This window comes from Tetranychus urticae, chromosome 2, assembly GCF_039701765.1.
Source record: "Tetranychus urticae isolate SD_2017Ah chromosome 2, NJAU_TeUrti_SD_1.0, whole genome shotgun sequence".
In the NCBI taxonomy this organism is placed as follows: domain Eukaryota; kingdom Metazoa; phylum Arthropoda; class Arachnida; order Trombidiformes; family Tetranychidae; genus Tetranychus; species Tetranychus urticae.
This window is the reverse complement of record NC_142959.1, coordinates 26,072,306-26,088,441: the sequence shown is the minus strand read 5'-3', so window position 1 is coordinate 26,088,441 and position 16,136 is coordinate 26,072,306. Positions and strand designations below refer to the sequence as shown.

At 32.4% G+C, this 16,136-nt stretch overlaps 3 protein-coding genes and 1 long non-coding RNA gene across 4 annotated transcripts; 2 read left to right on the top strand and 2 right to left on the bottom strand.

The window, feature by feature from the left end:
- Positions 1–221: 221 nt before the first annotated feature.
- Positions 222–1,940, top strand: LOC107360270 (uncharacterized). The gene is made up of 3 exons (XR_016198989.1): positions 222–585; positions 666–773; positions 1,132–1,940. It is a non-coding gene; the product is annotated as an uncharacterized LOC107360270 (long non-coding RNA).
- Positions 1,941–6,096: 4,156 nt separating this feature from the next.
- Positions 6,097–11,751, top strand: LeuRS (Leucyl-tRNA synthetase). The gene is made up of 4 exons (XM_015927173.3): positions 6,097–6,395; positions 6,459–8,894; positions 8,964–9,672; positions 11,306–11,751. Exons 1-4 carry the CDS (start codon positions 6,186–6,188, stop codon positions 11,521–11,523), a joined length of 3,573 nt encoding a protein of 1,190 aa, XP_015782659.2. The 5' UTR covers positions 6,097–6,185; the 3' UTR covers positions 11,524–11,751.
- LOC107360505 (trypsin-like) lies at positions 9,689–10,890 on the bottom strand. The gene has a single exon (XM_015927175.2). The coding sequence runs from the start codon at positions 10,746–10,748 to the stop codon at positions 9,831–9,833; it is 918 nt and encodes a 305-aa protein (XP_015782661.2). The 5' UTR covers positions 10,749–10,890; the 3' UTR covers positions 9,689–9,830.
- LOC107360504 (cytochrome P450 3A31) lies at positions 11,722–15,617 on the bottom strand. Its single transcript, XM_089268046.1, has 3 exons — positions 15,399–15,617; positions 14,446–14,595; positions 11,722–13,104 (listed from the first exon to the last, which is right to left on the bottom strand). Exons 1-3 carry the CDS (start codon positions 15,482–15,484, stop codon positions 11,793–11,795), a joined length of 1,548 nt encoding a protein of 515 aa, XP_089124172.1. The 5' UTR covers positions 15,485–15,617; the 3' UTR covers positions 11,722–11,792.
- Positions 15,618–16,136: the final 519 nt, after the last annotated feature.

The following is a 16,136-nucleotide window of genomic DNA, read 5'->3' as shown; positions in this document are numbered from 1 at the left end:
GATCAGCGTTTAATGATTTCCTATCAATATTTTAGTGTCTACTTGCGTTAAAAGTAACCATTTTTATGAGTTTTATTTAAGGTCAGGTCTTTAATGAAATAGAGAAATCAATTTATTTAATTGGACAACCAAAAGGTAGTTGATTAAAGTTTAATAGAACAGCAATCAATCTTGTCTTGATTCAGTTTTTGTTTTTTATGTTTACATTAATTATTACATTAAATGCCTACATTTGAACATTTATATTTTCCCTCCTTTTTATTTCTTCCCTCTTTCGACCTTTTTATACCCCTTTCTGTCAGCTGGCAGATTGAAAGACAATTGTTTAATGCAATGTTGATATTGAGATTTTTTACAGTTTTAATTACAAATTAATACTTGTTTAATTTAGATTCTCATATGTTATGTTACTGTCTATTTTATCTGCCATCCAAAGGCAAGAATCAACAAGTGATGAAAATTGGTGAAAATTAAATTCAACTGCTTTCGACTTCAACATATTATTGGTTCGTCTAATGGGCTCTTCACTTCGTTAAACTATCCAGTTATGAATAATCTCCATTAATTTATTTACATGGCATTCCGGTATGATTATTTTGTTTCGAATGCAATAGTTGAAATTTTTTTATCAAAATATACTAATTATTTCTTAATTTTGTTTTCAGTTCAGCTGTGAATGATTGACCAATACTTGAAACAACAATTCTGATCACGGGTAGCAATTTTCATCATTGAAAGGATGTTATTACACATATCCACATGTATTGGCTAATGTAAGTTACTTGCATATCTCATCAGACTGATACATTGTTGTACACAATCAATTAATATAAATAATAAGTGAATCAAGAAATCAATTGATTACAATAAAAGTCTACAATTTAATTGTAACCATGAATATAACTATTAACGACAAAAATTTTAAAATAATCAGTAAGGTTGTTTTGTTGACAACGATTGGTAATGTTGATTTACAACACCCATTCAAGCATGAATAGTAACCATTTTAATTAAGTTTAGGTTAGGTTCAAGTCAATAGATTAAACTTGAATTTAATCAATTTCAACCGATCAACCATATCGATATGTTTAATTTTGCTGAAATATTAATTAGTGTTTAATTTCATCACAGAAATCGGACGAGCCTAAGGTTGAGTCGACAAAAAGGTCTTGATGTTTCCATTGAACTACCATCATTGCCAGCCTATCTGTTCGAATCCATTTAAAGATTGTTCACTCTTTTACCAAACAATTTCCCTTGATAACCATGTGGTTAACTAATTTGAATGTCAAGCGTCTTCCAGCCGTTTCAAGATATCGAAGGACAACAATTCGCCACATTCATAGGAACTCAAAAGGTTATTGGAATAGATAAGCAAATAACAGGAACACCGACCAGATTTCTTTCCAAATCAAAGGAACTACGAAATTATGGGAGATTCAGGCTATATCTTTGGAAACCCAAAGGAAGTGCTCTGTCAATTTATGCAGTTTGATCTTCCAGTCAATCAATTATTGAAACATTACCTTTAAAATTATCTGTAAAAAGAGGCTGATTGATTGAGCCAATTTTACTGGTTTGAATCAGACAGGTAACGGAAGAAACAGATTGACTTCAAGAGACATCATTTTGTAAATGCTGATTTCATTACTGGCAAAAGTTCATTTGAACTCCTAAATTTGGTTTCGGACAACTTAAGCTTCCTCGATTTTGAAACGTAATTTAATACGAAAGACTTGAATTGTAACATTTTCAAATCAATTCATTGTATTGGAAAGATATAATCTCACAAAGAATGGCCCAAAGATTGTGACCTGCAAATAATCAAAAATCTTCAGGTTAATGGGGGAGTAAAAGTGAGAAAAAATTTACAACTAAAAAGGAAAGAAAAAAAACAATAAAAAAGAAGAAGAAAAAAGTTTAATGATTATTAATCTTAATTGTTGCTTTCCTCATTCACTCTAATTTGATTCGATTATAATTGTTGTCAGTCTTTTGGTTTCTTATTACAGTAAGAAGTACTGACAGTAACCTTTGCGCTATTCAATGATAATCAAGTTCAATGAACAGAAAGAAGAGATTGAAACTTTAATGCAAATCAAAATGAGCTCTTGCTTTTGATTGTCTCATTACTGTTGGTTATAATGTTTAAAGTTTATTAGTAATTGGATGAATTAGTGACAAAAATTGTGAAAGTTGATTAAATCAGAAACCTTGAAGTGTTAAAGTTGAAGGTTAGATCAGCTTAACTTTGAATCAGATTTAGAGATATTTTTATGATAAATTATGAGTTCCAGTTGTTAAGCACAATATTGACAAAAAAAACAATTGATTTCGAAAGTTAATTGTTCAAATGTCACACTGTGATTATCAGCCATTCAAGATTGGCAAGACTTTCCTTTCAAACGATTTCAAGATTGACAATTTGTTTAGAGATGGAAGTTTGAAGGTTACCTGAACCTTATTTGGTTTAATCATTGAAATATTTTTCACTTGAAATGCTAAGCTTAACTAATTATTTACAGATTCTATCGCAATTTATATTTTGACAAATCTATACTTACCAGCAAATGTGCGGAAATTGATTAGCTGTAAATGGATAAGGTCATCTGGAAAAAAGTAACAATGTCAGCTTCCACAATACACTTGAAATTCTCAGATTCGAACCATAATCTTCCGCATATTGAAAAACCATTAGTTGAAGTTCATTCAAAGTCACTTTGGTCTGACCTGCGATTTATTAAGCAGTGTTAAGCATCTAATATTTTTTAGTCAGTTTTTTGGTGAAAAGTTAATGTAAGACAATTGCATTAATATCTAAAGGAATATCACAAAAACTTTGAATAGCGAGTTAAAAAATGGTACTTTTGGGTTTGGAGGAGCAAACCTTTGCCCATTAGTGCATTAAAAAGCTTATCTCATCAATAGCAATAGATTTTAGGTTAAATTATCAGTTTTCATTATTCCATTATCATAAATTGTCTCATAATCCATTAAAACAGATAAATCGCGAGAATTTAGTTCAGATTCATTTAATTAATGGTGATCCATTAGTTAACTTGGCAAATGATTGTTTCAAATAAAAGATTATAAATCTTGTTTAATAATTCATCTTTTCAAACTGAATTTAACAAATGTGAAAAACTGAAGATTAAAGTCCAAGTATTAATACTTTCGGTTACATGAAGATTACAGAAAATAGCTTGACAATTAACAAAGATTTGGCGGTTGATAATCAGCTGGAAGCAGAAGTAGGTGTTATTATTCTGAAATTATTTTCATCAAAATGAACAAATCTTTTGTTTTCAATGATCTGTAATTCATAAGTCGTTTCCTTGAGTTTCGCTGGAAACTCACAAACTTCAAATGAATCAGATAATGACCAGAGGCATTCATCTCCATCGATTCTCCCAACATTCAGATACCATAAATTGAGTTTCGTGCCATAAGCCTTCGCGGACATGGTAAAGGTTCCTTTCTCGAAATTGCACTCAATGTTTATGCTTATGTCACTTTTTAGATTCACTTCAACAGATCTCTTATCTTTAGTCTCTTCATTAACTTTTAACAAGAAATCAGTTGTCTTATTTGTTACTCTAGCAATCAACAGATACTTTTCTGATCCAACAGCTTTGTATTGATAGCCATCAACAAATGGCTCAACACTTTCAGGTAGCTGATCGTAGTTGGCTGCAGCAATAGGTACAGTTTGGGTCAAGTTGTAAAAGATTTGATATCCACGTTTTGAGAGGTAATATTGAGGTGGGTCAATCAATTCATAAGGAAATGTCGAGTTGCTTATCTTTATAGCCCAGGAAAAGTAGAGTTTATCATTGAAATAAATTGCAGTTCCATTTATTTTTGGTGCGATATTGAAATCAGTAATAGTCGGATTGTAAGCTTTAGATTCACGAAGACTACAAGTAAATAAAACGTTGTCCTCATCCCATGCAACCTCGATTGTCTGACCAGGGATGCCAGATGCAGGAGCGCTCATCTCAAACTTGACTCCATCGCCATTTAAAGAGTAAGCTGTTGAGGCGCTATCCAAATTACCTGAAATGTCGCACGAACTGGATTTACTTTTAAATTTAAAGTTTTTTATCGGACACGAATCATCGAAACATTGTTTCCAATGTGCTTCAGTTGTTGTTGTCAAATGAAGCAAAATCAAAGTGGATAAAACGATTGACAAAAGTATACTTTGTGCCATGTCAATATCAATCACTATTTATAAAAATAATACTTTTCACTTCTCTATACAGAAATTTTGAGTTGGATAATGTTGAATCCAAGCTGAAGCATCAATATGAAAGAAAATTGAACTTCGCTTTGATTTAAACACTCTAGTTATCTTGATTATCATGTTTTTGATTGTGATTATCAAAATTTAAGCTCCGCCAGTTTGGAAGTATTAATAATTATATTTACACCCTTTAGATTCACCTCTGAAATAAATGTACTAGATTAACAATATACGCAGTTTCATAAAACACATTTAACACATACTCATTATCCATCTTGATTGAAGCTTAAATTATCTCAAGATTGCCTAGATAAATATCATGAATCATGAGTGATTTCAAAATTGAATCTGCAACATTTCCAATGAAAAATTGAGCTTCGATATGAGATCAGCTGATCAAATCACGGACAGCTTCTAATGTGACTCTATTTGTTGACAATATTCATTGAAGAGCTTATCTTGACCGATGCTCTAAATGAATTTCGTGTTTATATTTCTTGCCTAAGCTTTGTACAAAACTATTTGGAAAATCCATTCATCACTGAAGAACGAAGATTGTTCTGTATTTATCAGTACTTTAAGTACCAACACGAACTGCTAACTTACTTTGACGCGTTGATTTGAATTTAAATTTCTAAAATACTTCTTTATTAATCAGTTAATTATCATATTTTAGACCATTAACATTGGCAAAATAGAGTTATAAATGAATTTCATGAACTAAACCATGAATATCTCAGAGTGGATCAAGATTTAACATTGAAATCGAGTCTAATTAATCGTTAATAAATGCACTATGAATCTAATTTTTGATCGTAGAGTGATCTTTTTATTTCGAAGCTAAAACCTGTGAATGCTCGACGAACAATACTTTTGCAATAAGCTTTAATGTCTGGCTTTGTTGTTCAGAAACTCTTAAATCTAGTCAACGGATTGAATCTCACAACATTTTGGCTAAACAGATAAATTGTGAATTTAGTTTAGATTCATTTGATTAATGGTGATCCATTAGTTAACTTGGCAAATGATTGGCTTAAATTAAAACAATTATAAATCTTGTTCAATAATTCATCTTTTCGAACTGAATTTAACAATCGTTAATGAACTGGAAGCAGAAGTAGGTGTTATTATTCTGAAACTGTTTTCATCAAAATGAACGAATCTGATGTTTTCAATGATCTGCAATGCATAGGTCGTTTCCTAGAATTTTACTGACTGCCAATGAATCTCATTGTGGTAAAGTGAGCTAGCATTTTGTGTTTGTACTTAAAATATAAATGTTATCAAATCGTCGAAATTCATAGTTAAAATGAATTTTCCCGATACTTTTGCACTGACTTTATCTCGAATCTATTTAAATCATAACATACAATCAACCAATGAATTTTATTTTCAACTAACAATAGCATATTTGAATGGTGAGGAAATACCCAGTCAAATGAAAACTGACAGACAGTAATTGCGAAGCAGGTCGCTTTGTCTAGGGTCAGGTAAAATTTAAAATTAATTACCCAAATAGTTACAAATTAAGTGATGGCATTTCACACAGTACTGAATACAAAATTAAAGGTTAGATTTTACAGCTGGTAGGTTTCAGACTTTCAAGCTTACTTTGTATGTTGCTTTATTAAGTATTAATCAAAGCAAGAAAATAACATTCACAATTTATAAATCGTTGTAATATTTATTTAAAAATTTGATTGCCCATTTGTGGTGCTAGTTAATTGCAAAGATTAATTAATTGTCATGTAAATTGTTTAACAATAATATGGTAAATTTGTTAGAAACTTGTAGTGCTGCCATCTTAAACTGAAGTTAAAGATCCATGTGATTTTCAGCTTGCTTTTTTGTTGAGTCGTTGTTGTTTTCAACGTGTCACTTAACTGGTATTTTGTTAGTGGTGTTTCCCAATTGTCAGAAATAATTTCCAAAACCCATCATGGAAAGAAAAGCTGATTATAAACTTCGACAATATCTCGAGCTTGAGAGACATATCCAAGAAAAATGGGAAAGTGAGAAAATATTTGAAGAAAATGCTCCATCAACTCGTGAAAAAGGTGGTAAAAATAAATTTCTTGCTACTTGGCCCTATCCTTATATGAATGGTCAACTTCATCTTGGACATTCATTTTCCCTTTCTAAAACTGAGGTAAGCTGTCTTTTGAATACATTATTAATCAAATTCACTCAATGTCTTCTCTTTCTTTCTCAGTTTACTATAGGTTATCAGCGGCTCAAGAACCGGCGATGCTTGTTTCCATTTGGTTTTCATTGTACTGGTATGCCGATTAAAGCTTGCGCTGATAAATTAAAACGAGAGGTTGAAGTTTTTGGATATCCCCCAGTGTTTCCTGAAGATGATGGAAGTACCACCGACAAAAAGGAAGAAGATGAAACTATTATCAAAGATAAAGCAAAGGGCAAGAAAAGTAAAGCAGCTGCTAAAAGTGGCACGGCTCGTTATCAGTGGCAAATTATGCAAGCACTGGGATTAAAAGATGAGGAAATTGTTAAATTTACTGATGCAAAGTACTGGTTAAATTATTTTCCACAACATTGTATGAAAGATTTGAAAATGTTTGGCGCTCATGTTGACTGGAGAAGATCTTTCATCACCACCAATGTTAACCCTTACTATGATTCTTTTGTAAGATGGCAATTTTTACGTCTTCGTGATCAAAACAAAATCAAGTATGGAAAAAGATACTGTATTTATTCACCAAAAGATGGACAACCATGTATGGATCATGATCGAGCAAGTGGTGAAGGTGTTGGTCCGCAAGAGTATACTTTGGTTAAAATGAAATTGATTGAGCCTATACCGCCCAAACTGTCCAAAGCACTACCTAAACCTAATCTCAAACACAAGATTTATTTAGTCGCCGCTACCTTAAGACCTGAAACAATGTATGGACAAACAAATTGTTGGCTAAGACCAGACCTGAAATATATTGCAGTCATTTCTGATGCAACTGCAACTAAAGAAGAAGAAGTCTATATTTGCACTGAACGAGCTGCTAGGAACATGTTTTATCAAGGAATTATCAAAGAAGGGCATATCGTAGAATTGATCGGAAATGATTTACTTGGGTGTAAATTGAAAGTTCCTTTAGCTAAATATGAGTTTGTTTATACTCTACCTATGTTAACCATCAAAGACAACAAAGGAACTGGAGTTGTCACCAGTGTTCCATCAGACTCGCCTGATGATTTTGCTGCTCTTCGAGACATTAAAAAGAAAGCAGCTCTTCGGGAAAAATATGGTATCAAAGATGAAATGGTTTTACCTTTCGAACCAGTTCCTATAATCGAAATCCCTGGTTTCGGTGACCTAAGTGCAGTAACTGTTTGTGAACAACTGAAAATCCAAAGTCAAAATGACGCTGACAAATTGAAAGAGGCAAAAGAGAGGGTTTACCTCAAAGGATTTTATGAAGGAGTAATGTTGGTTGGTTCTTATAAGGGTTCCAAAGTTTGTGACATCAAGAAAAGTATCCAAAAAGATTTACTAGACTCTGGTGATGTTTTAATCTACATGGAGCCAGAGAAACAAGTTATTTCTCGATCTGGTGATGAATGCGTTGTGGCAAACTGTGATCAATGGTATCTTGATTATGGAGAAGAAGGTTGGAAAGCACTGACTAAAAAATGTCTCGCTAATTTAGAGACTTTTTCAGACGAAGTTCGTAAAAACTTTGAATCGGTTCTCGACTGGCTTCATGAATATGCATGTTCTCGTACATATGGCTTAGGAAGCAAACTACCTTGGGACGAGAATTGGCTGATTGAATCCCTTTCCGATTCAACCATCTATATGGCCTATTATACCGTATGTCATTTGCTCCATAAAGATATTTACGGTAAAGAACCTTCTTTTGGCATTGATTCTTCGATGATGTATCCAGAAGTGTGGGATTATATTTTTCTTAGTAACAAACCCTACCCAGAAGAAGCAGGTATACCAAAAGAAAAACTAGATAGACTTCGTGAAGAATTTCTTTATTGGTATGGTGTGGATCTACGAAGTTCTGGTAAAGATTTAATCGCAAACCATTTAACATTCTTTATGTATAATCATTGTGCTATGTGGGAAAATGAACCTGATAAGTGGCCAAAAGGAATTCGAGCAACTGGTCATCTACTTTTAAATAACGAGAAAATGTCTAAATCCACGGGAAATTTCATGACTCTTGAACAAGCTATTAACAAGTTTAGTGCTGATGGTGTTCGATTCGCGCTGGCAGACGCTGGTGATGGAATTGAAGATGCCAATTTCCTTGAAAAACAAGCTGATACCGGCTTATTGCGTTTATTTAATTTCATGGAATGGACTAAAGAAATGCTTTCTCTCTCAACGAAACTTCGAGATGATAATTCTTCAAGCCCCAACTTCCCTGATCAAGCATTCAACAATCAAATGAATTATTTGATTAACGAAACAAATGGACACTACAAAGGAACCATGTTTAAAGAAGCTTTGAAAACAGGCTTTTTTGAATATCAAGATGCTCGTGATAAATACCGTGAACTATGTGGATCAAATGGAATGAATCGAAAACTGGTTCTTAAATTTATAGAAACTCAAGCAATTATCTTGAGCCCAATTTGTCCTCATATTTGTGAAGCTGTCTGGACTCTTTTGAGAAGGGTAAATATGCAATTTTTTACTATGTTTTGGATAATTGAACGGTTTCTAAATTTTGATTATCTTTTATAGGAAAAACCAGAACTTAAAGATTCAATAATGAAAGCAAGTTGGCCATCAATAGAGCCTGTTAGTCTTGTTTTAAGACAATCATTAGATTATTTGTTCGAAGCCTGTCATTCATTCAGAGTTCGCTTAAAGACTTACCTGACCACGAAAAACAAGGGAAATAAAGGTGAAAAAATCAATAAAGCTACACATGGAGTTATTTATGTAGCTAAAAAGTTTCCTCAATGGCAAGCTATCATTATTTCCACCCTTCATGATCTCCACCTTGAAAATGGATTGACTCTTCCTGAAAACTCTGTGATTGCCCAAAAATTGGGCAAACTTGGTGAACTTAAAAAGTACATGAAAAAAGCTATGCCTTTTGCAGAAACTAGAAGAAAAATGCTTTTAACTCAGGGTGATCAAGTTTTCAATCAAACGGCACCATTTGATGAACTTTCTGTTCTTAATGAAAATATTAATTATCTTCAATCTACTCTGGATTTGGAAGATTTACAAGTTAAATATGCTGATACCGCTGAATCCAAAATTCAAGAAGAGTGCTGTCCTCTCGAGCCTTACATTGTTTTTCGCAATGATCCATTTGTCCTCATGAATATTGTGAATAATCAACCATATAAACCATTCTTCAGTATGAAGATTCCTGTCTATGATAATGATAGCATTGACCGTATTTGCACTAGGATTGTGGCCGAATGTAAACTAATCAAAAGTAAGATTATATTTTTAAATTGTAATATTTTCCCTTTTCTGACTCTTTATTTTTACGGGCAAAATGAAATGCTTAAAATTTATTTGAATATTATTATATCTAATTTAACAAATATATGTTGAACAAATAGTGGTAAAATTTAATTGAAATCAAAATGGTCATTGATTAGCTTCAATAGTTTCATATATCCAATCAATGTAGCTAGAAACTTTTGTATAAACTCCTGGTTTGGCTGGACGAGCACAACCAATTCCCCACGAAACAACACCAACCAAAACACCATGGTTATCTACTATTTGTACCAATGGTCCTCCTGAATCTCCTTGGCACGAATCATGTTTACCCTCTTTGTAACCAGCGCATAACATTTTAGGATAAACTCTGTTCCCATAGTATTCCTTACATGCCTCAAGAGACATAACCGGAATCTCGGCCGCTCTTAAAAGAGTTGACGATGAACCACCACTTTCTGAAGTCTTCCCGAATCCAGTTACAATTGCATTACCTGACGGTTGTTGGTCAAGTGATTCAGGGAGACAGGCAGAAGAAATTGGATAATTTTGTCCAGTTAAATCAATTTTTTCACTAGTCTTGAGCAAAGCGATATCATTCTCGATTGTATTTTGATTGTAGTTTGGGTGAACAAATGTTGAATTTATGGCTGCTTTAACATGATATTGAAACGGTGTTAAATCGATCGCTCCCAAAACAGCAATCGTATTATTGTTATCAATATGATTAGCACAATGAGCAGCTGTAACTATCCAACGATTACCAATAATGGTTCCTCCACAGAAATGTCGATATCCAAAAAATCTGTGCTTTAATTGCAGGGAAACTTGCCACGGAAATTCGCCATCTTCAGCTTCTCGTCCACCAACAACTCTACCAGCTAATGATTTTAGTTGAGTTCCACAGTTCAAAGTTAACCCATTTCCATGTAGCAACTTTTTTATCTCGTAATAGCTTCGATTCTTATGTGAATTAACAACATTAGGTTGATTTGATGTTTGCGATAAATCAAAGATACAGGATAAATTAATCACTAGTACGACAATCAAATAGTAAACGTTCATTTTTGTTTCAATAGGTATTACTATTACAATGGACTATTAATATAAGCTGTTATCTTATTAACTTGATCCAAAATTGGTATGAGTTGTACCATAAATATCCAATATTTATACTTTGAGCCAATGTCATAAACTTTACTGTTGATAATTTTTGTTTTAATCGAGGTTGTTCATTTGACTTGTAATCACACTTTAACCTTGATTTACTGACCACTGTTGAAAAACCGCCAATGTCAATTTAACGGTGATTCTCTTGGTTAGGATAAACAATATCTAAACAGGTCAAGTTCAAAATTTGTAAATCTTCCTACGACTTTGAACGTTAATCTCTGTGACATTTTACGATTCATTAGACTAAAATTATGACTATACACTTTTTTATCCGACCAGGAAGGTTAAATTTAGTTATAAGATTTGTTTTTACATTAAAATCAAACTCAACTTACAGTCCTCTTCCTATAAGCATCTTCATTTTGTACGTAAATTTAACTGTCCGATTGTCCAATGTTTGCCCATATTCCAAACTCACTAAATATTAATTTCGTTTTATTTCTCTTTAGCTCCAAGGGCTATTTCAGTTTATCACTACACAGATCCAGTCATGGGACCTCGTCGTTTACCTAATCTTGATAAACCTCTGGAAAACTTGCAGCTTTTAAATAGTGGTTCCATTATTACTTTCACCAAAGAAGCAAATGTTGAGAAAGTATTTCTCAAGAAACGAACTGAAACTATCGAGATTGGACATAATTTAGTCTATTGGGTGAATACAAATTAGGTTACGTCGCTTTTAAATCGTACCACAAGAACAAATTTCCATGGATGCGATGGAAAGACGCAATTAATTTTGATAAATCAGTCTTTTGATAGAATTGAAAATATTCTCAATTGATTGTCAATTTTCATCAATCGATGACTTTATGCGATTAAAAATGTAAATTATTAACTGATTTTGTTTTCAGAAAAATATTACTCATTTAAAAAATAAATAATTATAATTTAAAAATTTTGAATCACAAAAAATTACATAAGAAACATAAAAAATATTCAATTCCTTTTTTCAATTCCAACCTTTAAATTTTTAGCAGCCAAGACACCGAATTGAAAGATGTGTTCAATGTCTTTTGTTGTATGTACATTATCAACTAATTTGTATTGTTTGAGGAATAGAGCCAAAGCTAATTTAGCATTAATTAAAGCAAATCTCATTCCAATGCACAGTCTAGGTCCCGAACCAAAGGGAAGGAAAGTGAATGGTTTAATTTTAGATCGATTTTCCGGTAAAAATCTTTCAGGTTGAAAAACATAAGGTTCTGGATAATATTCAGGATTATGGTGAAGAGCGTAGATGGAAATGAAAGCTTTTGATCCTTTGGGTAAAACGGGTGAACCTTTTCCTGGTAATTGATAATCAGAATGGGCTACTCGGGGTAAAAGTATAACTGGAGGATGAAGTCGAAGGGATTCATTGATAACAGCTTCAAGATAAACACACTCATTTATAGTTTCATAATTAACATCAGTTAGACTATCAATTTCTGAGTAAAGTTTCTCTTGAATATCAGGATTTCGTGTTAATTCATAGCAAGTCCAAGATAACAGAGTTGATGTAGTTTCATAGCCAGCAATCAGAAAAATAACTGCTGATGAAACGATTTCATCGGTACTTAATCTTTGTCTGTTAATGTCATTAGAGACACTTTTGCCCTCACAATTAGATTCATTGGTGTCTTCATTCACCTCAGACTCTAAGAGCAGTTGAAGAAAATCATTGTATTTATGATTTGGATTGTGTTCCTTGCGAGCTTCAATCACAGCTTCAGCTAATTTCTCCAAATATTCCAAATTTTCAGTATTAAAGGCACTTTGACGAGTTAATTTATTAAACCATTCAGGTGCAACCATGTTAATTATCATGGAAATCGGGTTAGTTTTAAATGTTTGCTCAAAATTGTAAAGCACTTGTTGGGCTTTTGATTGAGAGTAAACGTTAAGATCAGTGCCAAAAAAGGCTTTGGCTGTTACATCCAAATTATAACGTCCCCAGAAATGTTTGACATCGATAAATGAGCTTTCCAAGTTATCTTGTGACAGCCTTAAATCATCAAGACGACTGACCATGCAGCTTTTAATCAATTCAAACACTTTCTTGAGTTTTCCTGTGGTAAAGGTTTGTGACAACAATGAGCGAACGCGTTTCCATTCGTTTCCATAAAGTACAGTCAAAAATTTACGCTCAATGGGTGACAAATATGGAAAACTGAAACTCTCGGGAAAACAGGAAAACTCTTTCACTGTGATCGATTTAATCAAATCTGGATCGGCAATAATCAGGTTAGGTTGACATCCATGGTAAATCCTAATAAAAGAGTTAAACAATAGAGATTGAGTCGCAATTGAGAGAAACTAATTGTTGTTTTGTACGATTTCTAGTTAATTATTTTTCATCATTAATTACTCAATAATATTTTATTCAATTAAGAGCAGGGTAATGTTCATAATATGTTGTTTATCAATCTTGACTGACTGTTAAGATGTTGAATTGTGATAGTAATTCTTACATCTGAACTCACGAGCCCTTGATTTGTTAGAAATGTTTAGCTAATTTCATCATTACCCTTGAACAATAATAATAAATATTTGAGCAAAAAAAGTTACAATTATAATTCTTAGTTTTATGATTTGTGATTATTCAATCCATTGTAACATAAATGTAATGCAACTTGGGCGACAAACCTTATTATGAAAATCGATGGTGCATTGAACTTAAAGATTAAAAAAACCTAATAAACAATAATCAATCTTGGCTTATTAATAAATCACAGAACATGTAAAGGAGTTTTGCTGTCTTGAATCAGTTTTATTGTCCAATGTTTCATTAGTATCGAAGCTTGTTAAAATAGTGCAATTAGGTTCAATCGACCTTAGATCAACTTGTACCTTATGACTTGAGATTAACAGCTTGTAAGATTATTCAATAATAAGTGGCATCAAATTTTTACACTAAAATTGGATCGAGTTGACTACTTTTTTGTATATCAGTAAACAATTCAAGTGCGATGAAACCTGAGTCAGCTTGTTTTTAGATCAATTCAATTGATAAAAAAGGGGATTGGTTGAGTATCTGATAAATCTGAAAGCGTTAGATTGTGGTTATAATTTGTAACATTTCCATCAACTATAATCACTTACTCGACCATTTACTTATTTAAAATACTTGTAAACATCATTGAACTTTATCAGATCACTATTAAGGTAAATTATATATCATTACATCTGTTTGAACCAGTGATAGACCAAAATAGCGAAAGATGTACCAAACATAGATGGTTGAACTCAAGACAAAAAAGCAAACCGATTTTGCCAAGTTTTATTCATTTATTTCTCATTCATACTTATAAAAGTTAATTAATAACTACCAGCATATGTAATCATGTTGATTACATGAGATTCAGTTCAAATGGTACAGCGTAATACTCTTGATGATCAGATAGAGAGTAGGAAGATTCTTTTGAGTAACATTCATCTTATGTGCAAGATAGTTTACAATGCATAATACACTCAACATAATAATTACAATATGTATAATTGTTAAGACTTTGTATTCAAAGGAAACATAAGTTGGCTAATAACTTCATAATTTCCAGGTAATTCAAGTGGTATTTAGATTTGACGATAATATAATTAAGACTTAACTTACCCAACTATTTTACCATATTTTCTGACATAGTCTAGCTCAGTTTCAAAGCTCGGCTTGAACAATAAATCCAAAGCATTTCCAACAAATGGGATTGATTTAGGCCCAGGAATCCCATTTCTGTACCAATAACTTATCTTCCATCCATTGTAACTAATACAATAACCAATAAACAATCAAAAAAATATAATAAACAAGGATAAACTCATTCGAAACAAAGACCAACACAGAAAAAAAACAAACCAGAAATTATTCTCTGGTTTAACCCAAGAAATTTGGACGATTTTTTGGACAATAGTTTATTCGTCTCTAGAGCTTCTATAAGTCTAGATTTCAGAGCTAAATGATTAGACCTTAGCCGCGAGAGCTAAAATTTTATTTAGACTTTAGCTTAGACTTGTGCAGTTAGGAAAAAATTTAGACTTTAGCCTTTTAGATGCGAGCTAAAAATCTAGCTTTAAGTCTAATTTAATATTGGAAAATATTGAAATTTTGCATAAGATTTAAATGAAATCATTGCCTTAACCGTTTCATTTTTTAAACTTATCCGTTTTTTGGGCAATATGTTACCTGCGATAGAAAAGTTTCGTCTGATTTCATGCTTAATGTGGGTAAAAAAATAAATATCAGCTGTAATATGACCTCAGATAATCGATTAATTGGATTCAAAGCTAGACTTAAGGCTAAATGTCATTAGACTTTAGCTTCAGTGCTAATTTTGAAGTCTAGCTTCAAAGGCTAATTTTGATTTTTTCATTAGACTTTAGCTTTAGCTTTAAGTCTAATTAGACTTATAGCTAAAATCTAGACGGCTAAAGACAGAAGCTCTATTCGTCTCAATGATCAATACAATGTAAGTTTCGATCAATAAGACTATTCAAATTAGTCTAATTTGAAACAATTTAATCACAAACAAAGCTACACAGAAATAGTGTGAAACCAAAAAATGAACTCACATAAGACAAAAGATGAGAAAGCCAATGAAATAGATTGATAAACCTTTGGTTGATTGAATAACGTCAGCTAGAGCAAGGGGTAACATCCTCGTTATTAAAGTGGCCAAAACTTATTTAATATAATAATCAACTAATAACAAGTAGCTGGTTGTTCTTGCACACTATTAACCAGCAATTAACTTTAATGTTCAAGTATTTGTGTCGACACTCTAAAGTGAAACAAAATTTGATTTGAAGAAAGTATTGCTCAGATCAAAATTATAATTACCTTTAATGTTCATATCATTCTATCATCCGTTCCTTTTTCTCTTCACCCACTCTCCACCCTCTGTCTAATCTCAAAGATACTGTTAATTACATTCCACTGACACAGCTCATCACGATTAATCATCCTAATAAAAAGGTAATTGAGAAATCAATATTGGCTTCAATTCAATTAGCGTAACGGTAGCAACCTTGGATTTTTTAAAAGGGGAATCCCTTCGTATTAATATTTTAACACACAAATCAGTAATAATAATAAAGTCTAACATGTAATCTTGATCAACTGACTTCGCTTGATCAAGATTCAAGCTAATTAAGTTGACCATGTGAAAGGATAACCAAAAATAAAGATGTGTTTCTGTTAATCGAGACTAGCTGAATCGGTAGATTGATTTTGAAACATTTGCCGCAACTTGCACCATTATGCCCTTTTCAAGTGGTCAAAAAACTGTAGCATTAGGATTGTCAAAGATA

Coding starts and splice junctions, on each gene's coding strand:
- LOC107360505 (XM_015927175.2), bottom strand. CDS start 10,748: ATGAACGTTTACTATTTGATTGTCGTACTAGTGATTAATTTATCCTGT.
- LeuRS (XM_015927173.3), top strand. CDS start 6,186: ATGGAAAGAAAAGCTGATTATAAACTTCGACAATATCTCGAGCTTGAG. Junction 8,895..8,963: donor TCTGGACTCTTTTGAGAAGG/GTAAATATGCAA, acceptor TATCTTTTATAG/GAAAAACCAGAACTTAAAGA. Junction 9,673..11,305: donor CGAATGTAAACTAATCAAAA/GTAAGATTATAT, acceptor ATTTCTCTTTAG/CTCCAAGGGCTATTTCAGTT.
- LOC107360504 (XM_089268046.1), bottom strand. CDS start 15,484: ATGTTACCCCTTGCTCTAGCTGACGTTATTCAATCAACCAAAGGTTTA. Junction 14,596..15,398: donor TTTCTCATCTTTTGTCTTAT/GTGAGTTCATTT, acceptor TTATTGTATTAG/TTACAATGGATGGAAGATAA. Junction 13,105..14,445: donor AAATATGGTAAAATAGTTGG/GTAAGTTAAGTC, acceptor CTCTTTTATTAG/GATTTACCATGGATGTCAAC.